General features: G+C 49.2%; 1 protein-coding gene across 1 annotated transcript; it reads left to right on the top strand.

Annotated features, from left to right (window-relative positions):
- Positions 1 to 8,851: 8,851 nt before the first annotated feature.
- FSST1_004041 (chromatin remodelling complex Rsc7/Swp82 subunit-domain-containing protein) lies at positions 8,852 to 11,226 on the top strand (the record flags this gene model as incomplete). The annotated part of the gene is made up of 3 exons (XM_083230178.1): positions 8,852 to 8,918; positions 9,164 to 9,250; positions 9,470 to 11,226. The coding sequence occupies 3 exons, from the start codon at positions 8,852 to 8,854 to the stop codon at positions 11,224 to 11,226; spliced, it is 1,911 nt and encodes a 636-aa protein (XP_083087471.1).
- Positions 11,227 to 12,322: the final 1,096 nt, after the last annotated feature.

Genomic DNA, 12,322 nt, shown 5'->3' with positions numbered 1-12,322 from the left:
TTTGCTTGATTATTCCTTCAAGGGTGTAGTAAGTTGATGAGTAGGTAGGTATGATGAAAAGACTCTTGGTTGCAAAGCATTCGACTCGATGATAGTGGGTCTCTTTATCGATAACCGATAAGCCTGCAACTTCCTCTTTTACATCTATCACATGACCAATCAGTCACGTGATCCTTCAGGACAACTTCAGTTAACCTTCTCGTAGGCCTTTTTTTGTAAATGGCATTATTCTTTCAAAATAATGTGAAATAATGTATGAAGCCTGCGATATTTACTTCCAAGACTCTTCGCTGACTCTCCAATGGGAAGTTGTGAGCGCTTGGTGATGCATTGTCGCCCACGGTCTGCTCCGCTTCTTTATCCGACACGACTTGCACGTCGTTGGTTTTACAGAATTTGTTATATGATTTATAAAATAATATGCTTGCCATAGCTCTTGAACTACTCAATGAAAAGGTATGTTAACCACAGAAGGACCCTCGGAATACATTATAGAAGGCTCATCAGTTAACAACAAAACCGCCCAGTCTGATGCAGCAGCCACATTGAGAGACTACAAGCATTGCACTCTTCTTTCAAGATGTCACGAATGACTGAGTTTGTACATAGACAACAAAGGCGAGTAAAATTACAATATATATCAATACTTGTATATTTAACTATGCGTCCCTGGCTCGGACCTAGTACCTGGACACGGTGACGTAGGTTCTAAGGTTTCTTGCATTACTTGCATTGAGCCAAAGTACACCACATATCCAAGCCAACAGAACATTCCGACGGAAATTTACTGGAAAGATTTGTTCGCTTTGAATAAAAACTTCTGTGGCGCTGCCAGTAGGAGCGAAATGCGCTTTCGTCGCTGTACACTGGTGTCACAGTTCGCCGAAAGCCATGCTGAGACGCAATACTGACGAGTTCAATGAGTATCTCCATCTTTACAACTGCCGGAGTCCGAGTTCGGCATCAGAGCTCTGGTTAACAAAACAAGAATAATCAGAGATCTTCAATGACAATTCTGGGATTCAGCAGTGAACGGTTGATGCCGCTCGCGTCTACGGACAAAGCAAGATATCCTTGTGTTATTCATCCCATCTTTCTTATCTCCCCAAACTGGCCGATTGGGGAAGTGAACTTGACTGCCAAAGACTTACCAACGACGGCCTACTGCAACATCTTGTTCGGGGACGGACGAACCACATAATTACCAGTGTGACTTGCATCCAACGTTGCAACAGAGCCAACCTCCATGGTTAGCCTCAGCATGCATGCAACGTTCTGCGCCAATGGCCAATAAGCCACGCCCTTTTATGTACCAAGAAAATATGCCTCTCGCGATGTGTCAATTTGTTAGATTTTCACGACTCAAGATCAACGGAGACGCTATAGCATGATCGAGACCGACAATGGAACATGGGAGCAGCAAGACTGCTTCGTCATCATCACGGCCAATACTGCACATCCTAGCACAGGTTCTTCGATGTCGAATTTGTAGCCTTTCGCCAGATTTGCTAGTCACCAACATGTGTTATGGGTGGTGATTTGTCGCCGTCAAGCAACTGCTGATACAATAAACAATCTTAACCCGGCATCGATTCTTAAACAAATCCCATTCCGAGGCAAGCTAGGATGATTCGAGGGATTACCTGTATGCCTAGCGATGCAAACAGCAGATAGAAGTAACCCATAGAGACTGCAGCCCCCCAATGCTAGCGAGGCTATCAAGTGGTTCACTTCAGGCAGTGGCCCTTAAGAGGCCATTGTCAGTCTCGACGTTACTGTCATCAGAGCCCTGCGATCCAAGTGTTTTACGATTACAGTCTATAGCCGCCAAAATCTGCTGTTGGAGATAACGACAAAGGCAGCACGTTACAAGGATGGCTTTCGCAAAATGAACATTGCCAGGGAATATCTGACAACTGTTGGTGCTACTCAGATTGTCTTTAGACTGTTCTGAAATTGCAGACCGGGATTATGATATATGCATTCTTGATGGACCTCGTCACACTTGGGACAGTTTGACAAGTACAGCATCAGACATCCCATAACTTCTCGATTATTGAATGTCCACCATGTTATTGTCCTCGGCGTTGTCAGCATCGGTAATATGGCTTGCAGACATGGCTGCGGCCGGTGAGCAGAACCCTAGGAGCAGCGTGCCGATCCATGTGATGGGAAGGGGTAGCAGCAGGCTGCTGTATTGGGAAACGCATGATGCCGGGTATTGCTAAGCCCGGTGGTCTGCTTGAGTGTGAATGCGGCGCGTTGTAGACGAGCCAACGAGGTCGTGTCCAACATCCGTCCAAGGCTCGCAATCATACTTGAGAAAATGTCAAACAAGTCGACGGCCTGGCAATAGGCGTTCTTTTCATTTGAATCGAAAACCACCTTCGTACATTGCGAAAGGCTGAGGGCCAGGGTAGGCCACTTTGCTCTCGGATCACATATCTTTGCAGCGTGGCGCGTGTCAGAAGGATGGCTAGCAATTAACAGGCAACCTTGGATTCCTGCGTTGACGACAAACGATGGATTTATGATAAGCGAGATACTCTTGTGCCACAAAATGGAATTAACCACTCGTGAGGACGAATCGAAGGAGATTCGGAATCAGAGTCATAAGCACCACTGCGCTAATATTAACAATCATCTTAGTAGCAAGCATATGATGGAGAACAGGGGTCTAGTCCGGGTGTGAAGCTATTGGAATGAGGACCGAGACGAGACAAACGCCTCTTGTTGGTACCTAGCAAAGAATCGGCCGCACGGACTGATGTGATTGGTTTCGTACTCGCAAGTCAGCCAAAGGTTGAAGTAGCCGGCCGGTCAAGCGTCACAAGACAGTGAACCGAGTACAAGTTTGCAAGGATAATGCATCAGTATGATGCAATAGGGACCCGGATTTGTGGAGAAGATCGTTGACTCAAGTATTGTAAGCGGGCTGGAAAGACAATGGCGACTCAGTTGTTCAAAGAATTGAGGAACTGCGCAAAGTGATAATAATGCGACCAAACACAACGGGAGGCTAAAGCATACCTTGGCTCCAAAACCAGGATACTGGCGAGGGGGCAACGCAGCCACCTAGCGGTGATTTTCCACAAGGGATTAAGCCGAGGCGAAGAGACTGGGGTTCATTCGGTGCCGGTAAGGTTTTGAGCGGATCAGCTCATACGACGTCTACCGGCGATCTACAAGCGAGATTTTTACGTTACGGATTAAGGCAGGTACTGAGCCTGAAGGCTCGTGTTAGGGCGCCTTTGACGTGGTCTACGACTTGGGGACAGATCAGTGGCAAAGACCAATGAAATCAGACAATAGATCTGTGACACGAGCATCGGAAAATGGCGAACAGGAGGAGGCTTAACGAGATGACAACGGTCCCAAGGCTGATGTGGTCTGGAATAAAAAGCCGCGACGGGACAAGCAGATAAGTCAACAGGACGGCGGGCGATCCAAGGTCCCACCCACTTCGCTGATAGGCGGAACCCGTAGTGTCTGCGTCTAGTCTGGCATGCAAAGCGCCTGTGAGTCGCTGGATTAGACTCATTAGAGTCAAGGGTGGATAGAGAGCTGAGCATCACGAGGGGCCGCGCGGGGCAGAGTTGTCTCGCAGTTTTAGGAGGTGATGGGCCATGCGTTCTCGCGTATCTCGCCTGCGACATTAGTCAACCCAGGGCGGAGACAGAGACTCTGGGGTGAAGGTTGAACTCACAGCATGCCCGCCGAGGGGGGGGGGAGAAGATCGGGGCTTGAGTCTTAAGCATTTATATATATATATATATATAATTATATTTTTTTGGAACACTCGTATGGTTGGCATGGGACACTTTTTGGTATGCAGAGACGCAACCTGGCACTGGCAATGGTAGCGGTAACGATAACCTAAACCTTTCGAGTCTCTCATTGGAAATGGTATTTCTCTATAATTGACATGCTGATATGGAGGAGAGCCACAGAACGGGAACGTGTGTGTGTGTGGGCGGGCGGGCGATGGCCAGACGGCGGCGGTGGATAATGAACGAGGGTTGGTAGGTCAGGTTGGGATGTAAATTGGTGTGGTCTGGGGTTTTGGGGGCGATCGTTCCCGCACCTCCCCTCCTAGCCTCCATCCATCCTTCTTTGTCTATCTTTCATTAGTACTTTCGGCTGCTGGCTATTTACTTTGTTATATCAGTTGTTTGATGGATATCTCAAGCCAGGCCTTGAACACGACTTGCTTTCAACATGGTCTCCGCGACAGCGCATGTTGGATCCACAAGCAACGGTAATGACGAACTTTATCGGTTCCTCGGTTTAGCGGAACATGTCCGTGCTGATTCCATGGTTCTGGGGTTACGGGTTGATCGACTCGGCTGAGCCAAACACAAGAAGCCCGATTCGCAACGTTGATTAATTACAGGTGGGTTTCTTGTAAGTGGCTGACCAAATTTAGCGCTTCTATCGTTTCTCTCTCTATTAAAATCATTGTGTTTCTCCCAACTCTTTATGGGTTTATGATTCACTTTTGCGATCCATCATTCGGGAAGAGCTAGGCCACGTAATCATCGACTACTGTTTTAATCAATAGGCAGTTTCCCATCACCTGCGCTGCTAAACCTTACACTACAAATATTCCGCAAATCGATACCAACCAAAAGTTCAGGGTTCTGTGTCGCGGTGGGTAATGCACGTCATGAAGAGAGACATTCATTTATGGAGGAAATGTGATGAGCTCGAACTGGCAAAAAAAGAAAGTAACAACTAACTCAATGGCGCGTTCTGTTTTTGGATGTTGCTAAAGTGAGACCACTTCACAGACATGCGATGTGGGTCAGACGCTGGTAAACGCACAATATGAGACACATATCACGGGCCAAAAAGGTGAGACATAAGACGCAACACGGCATTTAAAGAGTTTCTTGTGCGAGACTTGGACTGACACTTCGGTGAGCGTTGTGATAGATCGCACTGACCCTGGCCTGACCGAGCGATGCAAATCATATTGACGACAATGAAGCTAAAGTAGTCGAGCTTGGACGACTTTCACTGCATTTTTGACAGTACATGGATGGGTATTTTCTGGGGCGCAACTTTGACTGGTAATAGTCCCGAACTTATAGCCATAAGCTGAACATAACCCAGGTGTTATGTACTGTACTGTCGGAAAGAAAATGCTTCATTATTGACCAAGCTCTGCGGCGCAGCAAAAGCAACATGGTTTCATGTCGTTGAAGAAGAGCTGCTAGCAATGTAATGGAATCTGCATGCAGTTAGCACTGCGACGGACTCTGCACCCCCGGACAAAAGAAAGTAACAAAGGGCGCTTGCGCAGTTCGGCACGCCCTCCACCCCCCCAGTCACAGAGAATGGAACACATACATACAGACCACAGCACGGTGCAACAATCAGACCCGGTGTAGCGGGTCAGAGACAGCGAGGCTCTTCATCGACCCTAACTATCAATATCAATCCAAGTACTTGACTACGGCACTATTGTTGAATTCCTTCCTACAGGAAACAATTGACGTGGAGCTTAGTTTCGGAACAGCCTCAATCAATGACAAGCCCCGACGTACTAAAGTATTTAGATCTGTCTTATTCGCAGGTTTGGGTCCATCTCGAAACTAGGTGCTTGGTTTAGTGGATGGATCTGTCGTAGAGGAATATGCCCAAAGGACCGCAACTTGAATGCCATCTACAGGCTGTCAAGTAACGGTTTGCATTTCACAAACGCAACAAGTTTCTTCCCGTTGCAGTGAGGAGTCCTGTCCTATATCTAGCCCTTGATATAGGCATCAGACCGAAAAGGCCACCATCAGTATGTTTCTAATACCAGCGCAATGCCCGTTCTCGACATTGGTTGCTGACTGACATCCGAGACTAAACCATGGACTTTGGCCTACAGTACCAGGACTAAGTGTACATGCCGTGGGGTTCAGCCGTTATGCTATTTCCTGGTTTGGGTTTTGCTTTCTTTGGGACCTCGTCAATAACCTTGCTCGATGACATTTTACCGCCCGAGAGACTGGTCAGAGAATCGCTGGGTTATAGCCAAAGCTGAACTAAGAAGGGGCCTAGTGATGCTGATGATGCGGACGTTGATGTATGCGTCTATCCTAGGAAGTTGACCATGTTGTTTTGAATCGCGTACATAACTGATATCAATCAAAGACTTCTTATCTTGGAAACGTCGTCTTTACATGCTGTCACCTTAACCCGCCGGTGCCGCCTTCACCGCATTCCCTGTCGCCTTTGAATAAAAATATCACCATCATCATCATCATTGCCTTTACAAAGCTTGACTCCGCCTTGACCTTGACCTCGACCTCGTTGACTCCTCTTGCTCACTGTGTCTGACTCTTCCATATATAGAGACACGCCCATCTAGTCCCAGAGCCAACCACAGTTCTCATTCCCCTGCTCTTTTAGGCTTGCTCTTGTCCATCACCTTGGCTTGACTCCCCACTCGCATCCCCCTCCCCCAGGCTTGCGCCATCTCAGCCAACCATCCTTCGTCATCCGTCTCCCTCAATCGCGCCGTCTTTCCAACGGTAAACCCTTCTCCCCTCCACTCCATCTTCTTTGATATGCCAGCAGCCTTCTACTGGACTGAACCGCACATACGTCCCACTCCCTCCTCCTCATCCTCCTCTCCTCCATCATCGTATCCTACCAAGCAAGGCCGGGGACCATCCGCACCTACAATAAACCATCCATCTATCTGATCTGTCTATCTATCTGTCTATCAAACAACCGCCTCGCCCAGACTAGAAGTACGGTCGTTAAACATCGTCGGCACCATCAGTATCTTGTGTCGCTCATTACACGACCAACAGCTTCGTTTCACCCTCAGTCGCATGTGGCATACTATTATCCCTCATCTTGCACATCACCGCCACCTTGGGCGGCAAACAGAAGCACTAGCAGAGCTGTGTCTTCTCTGCGCCTGTTTGTTCTTGGTTTGAATATTGAATTTCAAGCAATATACCACACGCGCGCGCACCAGGTGCATCTCTTATAACATCTATAGAGCACAGCAAGTATCAACAACTATTACCTGTCTAAATCCTCTCTCACTCGAGTCGCGATATGTCATATCGTTGATTGCGAATCTTTGTTGCTGCCTCCTCCTCCTCCTCATCACCATCACACATCTTACTCGACAATTCAACTGGGCCATTCCCGCATGCTCTGTTCTCTTACAAAGAGCGCACACACTATCATATCATATCGTATCCCTCCCATCACATCACAGGCAGCGATCGCAGTGCATCGTATCGCGTTAACGTTGAACCACAAATTGCGCTACGTTTCGGTACGGTACAGCTCAGGCGCTAAATAGCCTCCGCTTTGGACGGAACGCTTGCTTCTTCAACCTCGTTTCTTCTCCACAACCACGCGCGGCGCCTCCTCTGTCGCATTATCTCATACTACACTGCATACCATACCATACCTTGGTAGGACCTATTGTGTGAACAAGCAAGCAAGCAAACAGGTTACTATTACTGGCGCGCAATCATCCGTATTGCAAACCATCAACTCATCTCACTCACTCTTTGGGCACTCACTCGCCTTCCGCTGACGCACCCCCTCCCCCCCGCTGTGCCGCCGCCTCTTCCTCCTCCTCTCTCTTCACTTCTTTTGGGCATTAGGTTGGGTTTCTTTCTGACTCTTTGATCCTGAGATCCCTGGTATCATTTTGTGGACTCTTCTGCTTCTTGAACCATTTCAGGGTTACTTGATTGGATCCTTCCCTGTCCACCCCAGCTTGCTCTTACCCCTCCAAGAGTGCTTTTTTCTCCTAGCTTCCCGGTCCCAACGTCGCCACTTACAAGCAGGTGCGACTGGACTGACTGATTCCCAGATTTCCCAGTTACTACTGCACCTAAGGAAGGTACCTACCTACCTGTAGCTAGCTGCCTTTTAGCTGCGTGCACTAGCCTAGCCTGCTCCCCTCACACACACCATTTAGATTCAGCACGCAGTCCCGTCCCCTCCCACCTGCCTGCCACCATACCATCTATCCCCATCCCCATCCCCATCCCCATCTCCATCTCCATCGTCCATCATTAACCCTCCATCCACCATCGGCTTTCCGCCATCACACACGCACACACCCGCTCCGTCGCATCGCATCGCATCGCATAGCATCGTTTAACCATCCTGTTATCAATCAACGCGTATACTCGAGTATTCGACGACTTTGTCGAGTATTGTTTGTTACGCGAACGCTCTTTCGTCTCACTTGCGCGCTCTGCGCTGATTGATAGCTGCGCTTTGTTCGTGAGCCTCTTTTGACATCGTCGTTGTCGCAGCCGTTGCACAACGCGATCCGCGTCTGCGCATACAGTTCCATCACCCGACCAAGGTAAACCCAGCGCACATTTTTTCCCTTCACAATGTCTTGATTTTTTCCCTCTTTGGTTTGCTTGATTTTGGCACCTGCTTCTTCTTGTCTTTCGCTATTTTGTCTTATTCTACCTCGCTTCTTGCCTTGTTCTTCTTCACATTTCGCCGCACGCCCATCCCGCCGCTACCGCGCACTTTGTCTGGATTGCAACGACCTTGTCTCGGTCTGGGTCATCTTCCGGCTGGAGTCCATGTCCCGGCCTGCGCTTGACTCCGAGCCAAGGCCTGGCTGGGCAAGTCTCACATCACAAGCCCAGGCAGGTTTCCCGCTTTGGTTCACCATATAATTGACAATTCGCCATTCACGACGCGCCTCCCTCTGGCTGCCAACCACGTGCGACTGACGTTGCCCTCCTTCTGCATCTTCTCCAACCCTTCAGCTCTCCAGCCCAAACATCTCAGGACACGTCGCTATCACCTTCCCGTGGTCGCAACTCTCCCTGTCCCCCGCTGGCTTGGTAGCTTTGCCATGTACTCCGCCCAGCAAACCGGCGCTGATAATGCGACAATCAACCCCGCCGCCCTCAGCTCACCTAGTAAGTTCAATAACTCCACATCATTCTTCTCGCCGTCGCATCACCTCTTCGACTATTCATCTGCAACTCTGCCATATCGTCAGCATGCGCAAACCCAAATATTGTTGCGCGCAAACTCCATGATGAATACACTTGCCCCGCACTACGCCGCTCGCGTCCCTTCTCCGGGATATGCGCTTGCGCCACCTTTCACAACCATAATTTCGTTTACCCCATGGTCCAACGTGCTAACAGATGTTGTAAAGTTATAGGTCTTTCACATCAACCACAACGCTCGCTCAAGCGCAGCCATTCTCCTGTACTTTACGACGTGCTACAGCCGGGTGATGATGGTATGTCGGCGAACAAGTAGTTTGATGTCGCTGTGCTTTCTGCGACATCCGGCTACTTCGTGCCAGACAGCGCAATCATTTGCATTTTTTTTCTTGACCGGAACCATTATTTTACAATTTTTTTTTTTTGCTTTTTTTTACCACGATTTTTATCACAACGTCTGCTAAAAAGAAAAAGTTAGTATAAGGGAAAAGTGCTAATCATTATCATTATCACAGGTGATACAAAGCCACTCCGGAAACGAGCCAAACCAATGAACAAACGATCTTCGGGGAGCATTTCCGAGGCTCCTGGGCAGGCTGCAGCCTCGACCCTCCCTCAGGCCATTCCTCCGCCCCAGACTCCTCAATCTCAAGGCTCGGCATTGCCACAAGGCAGCCCTGCCTATACACCAGCGCAGACACAAATGCCACCCAAGACCACTCCAACAAAGTCGACTCTGAAGGCGCTGCCAACTGTGCGAGACCATACAACCGATCAGCTCAACGCATCCGGCGATGAATATCTACCTCGCGAGATTGACGAGTTTGGAGAGAAGAAAGTCCAGCAGAATGGCACGCTGAACGGAGGTCGAGAATACAAGTGTCGAACCTTCCTCGTTCCCAACAGAGGAGATAAACTATTCATGCTTGCCACCGAGTGTGCCAGGGTTCTAGGCTACCGAGACTCGTATCTTTTGTTTAACAAGAACAGGTCACTATTCAAGATTATTGCCAGCCAGGCAGAAAAGGACGATTTGGTTGCGCAAGAAATCCTTCCTTTCTCGTACCGTTCCAGGCAAATTGCCATTGTTACCGCCAGGTCAATGTTTCGACAATTTGGAAGCCGCGTGATTGTCAACGGTCGAAGAGTTCGCGATGACTATTGGGAAACCAAGGCTCGAAAACAAGGCTTCACCGAAGCTGACCTAGCTGGCGAAAAGCGCCCCGGTGCTACAAAGGCAAGAGAGGCGGCTGAGGCGCAGCAGAACAACGTTTTGCTGGCTGGACCTCATCCAGAGATTGTGTATAGCAACAACCCAGGACCGTTCCCCGGCCCCCCGCAGCCGCACCTTGTTCAACCAGGTATGATCGGACCACCACCCGGAACTACGACAAGAATGCCCGGATTGACACTAGGATCAGACCTCAGCGACTCCCGGCCGCGCGATTATTCGGGAATCCTCAAAGGCGGACCTCGTCAGGAGATCACCGGCCCTGCTTACCAAGACCAGACTCGCCCTTCGCCCCTCGGAGAGCTCAATGCCCAAGCCCATCATGCCGCAGATTTCAGCAGGTCAGTTAACCAGCAGCGGGATATGCGCAACGACTATCTCCAGGGCATTTGGCGACGCCCACACGAGCAGCCTCCTTCCAATCTGGCCCAGCAGCCTGTGGCCCCGGCCGATAATTCCAATACTGCAACCAGCCGACCGTCACACTCACCCCATACCACGGCCACGGCCATGTCACAGCAGCCTGGATTGGTATCCACGCAGAGCCCTCAGATGATGATGACCACCGCGCCTTACTCACAGTCTATCAGCGCGCAGAGCAGTCTTACTCAGGCGCCGATGAGAGGTATGGCTCACTCACCAACACAGTCAAACATCAGGCCAACACTTCCAGGTTCCACGGGCTCCATGTCACAAGGAACGCCTGGCTATAACTACCAATCAGGTCAAATGTGGCCACAGACTCCTCAGGCGCCTCAGCACAGCTATGGCAGCTACACAGCTCAGTCCCAAGCCCCTCATCCCTCACAGTCACCTTCTTCACATCTTCGTCAGCCCAGCTCTGGCCAGATGCAGAGTATGCAGTTCCCCGGCATGGCTGGTATGCAGTATGGTGCGGGACAAAGCATGTACCCCACGGATCAGACTCCTCGGCAATACATGCCCCAGGGAGGCGCCGGGGCGCCTTCGGTTTCTCAGGGTTGGTCTGGTCAGCATTCACCAGCCCAGCAATGGTGGACTCCTGGGCAACAGCCTCAATAAGAAACCCTTGTGGTGGTGATATGAAATGACGGAACGACCTTCTACATTTATTTTTGCTCTCATTCCGAGATTCGAGCTGCTCATGTGGTATTCTTGTTTTCTTCTTCTCCCATTGTCTTTGTGTTTCATATATTTTGGTCTTCAAGACTGCTCTCTTCTTTGGTATGAACTCTTCCTTGGACATCCAAGCATATATGTCGGTGGGGAGGCTATGTGCATCTTAATAGGCCTATTTGGCTTCAAGAATTGCTTATAGTATTTGGACTCGCCGGGATAGAGGAGTCGCACGGGTAGGGTCATGGATGGAATCGCTGCTTGCCTTTTTCTTCTTCTTTTTTTCTATTGCCTGTCTTTGCTTGTGGGTTTGACTTTACTCTGGGTTGATTTGGTTGAGTACATGCGTGAACCACAACATACCATGTTATTTCTTTTTGCAAGCCGGTGATGGCTAGTTGGGAGGCATTGGATTTGGTTCGATATATCTTCTCTTTGGGCAAGCTATTGGTTGGTTTTTCTTGTGGCTTCGCGAGTGTAGTTTCGATGACGACTTGCTTGTGCGTTGCAGGCTGTTGTTTGTGCTGGCGAGGCATATATCTACTAGGCTTTCATTTTGATACCACGTCACTCTTCAATTCGTTTTGAATATTTCATCACTATCGAGATCCGCTCTCGTCTCACTGTAACGCTCCCTGGCTGTCATTCTCGCCCTGGAAGCGTTTAATACTGATTGAGGAAATGGCTCGTCTGTTGTTTCTCGCGCAGATGATTGACACTCTAGTTCATCTCTACAAGTTCAAGCTCACTTTGATCTATCCAGGTTCTTTTCATGCGCGTTCCACAACAAATGCGTGTCGCGCATGTCTTTTCGCGGGTGCGATCGACACTAGATAAGTGGATGAAGTAATAAAAAAAAAAAAAAACATAGTATCATTCCTGGTGAGATTCTTATCAATAATTCGTTTGGTTCCTACATCGACGTGTCATCCGTGTTTATGTAGTGTTGTACAGACATCATGACAGCATGTCTTAACCCGACCCAGCGAATCGGGCTGTTGGGGATGTTGTCGTCCAGTATCGAGGCGGCAGCATGGTGACA

This window comes from Fusarium sambucinum, chromosome I (assembly GCF_050947815.1).
Source record: "Fusarium sambucinum isolate potato_lamoka chromosome I, whole genome shotgun sequence".
In the NCBI taxonomy this organism is placed as follows: domain Eukaryota; kingdom Fungi; phylum Ascomycota; class Sordariomycetes; order Hypocreales; family Nectriaceae; genus Fusarium; species Fusarium sambucinum.
This window is presented reverse-complemented; position numbering and strand designations above follow the sequence as displayed.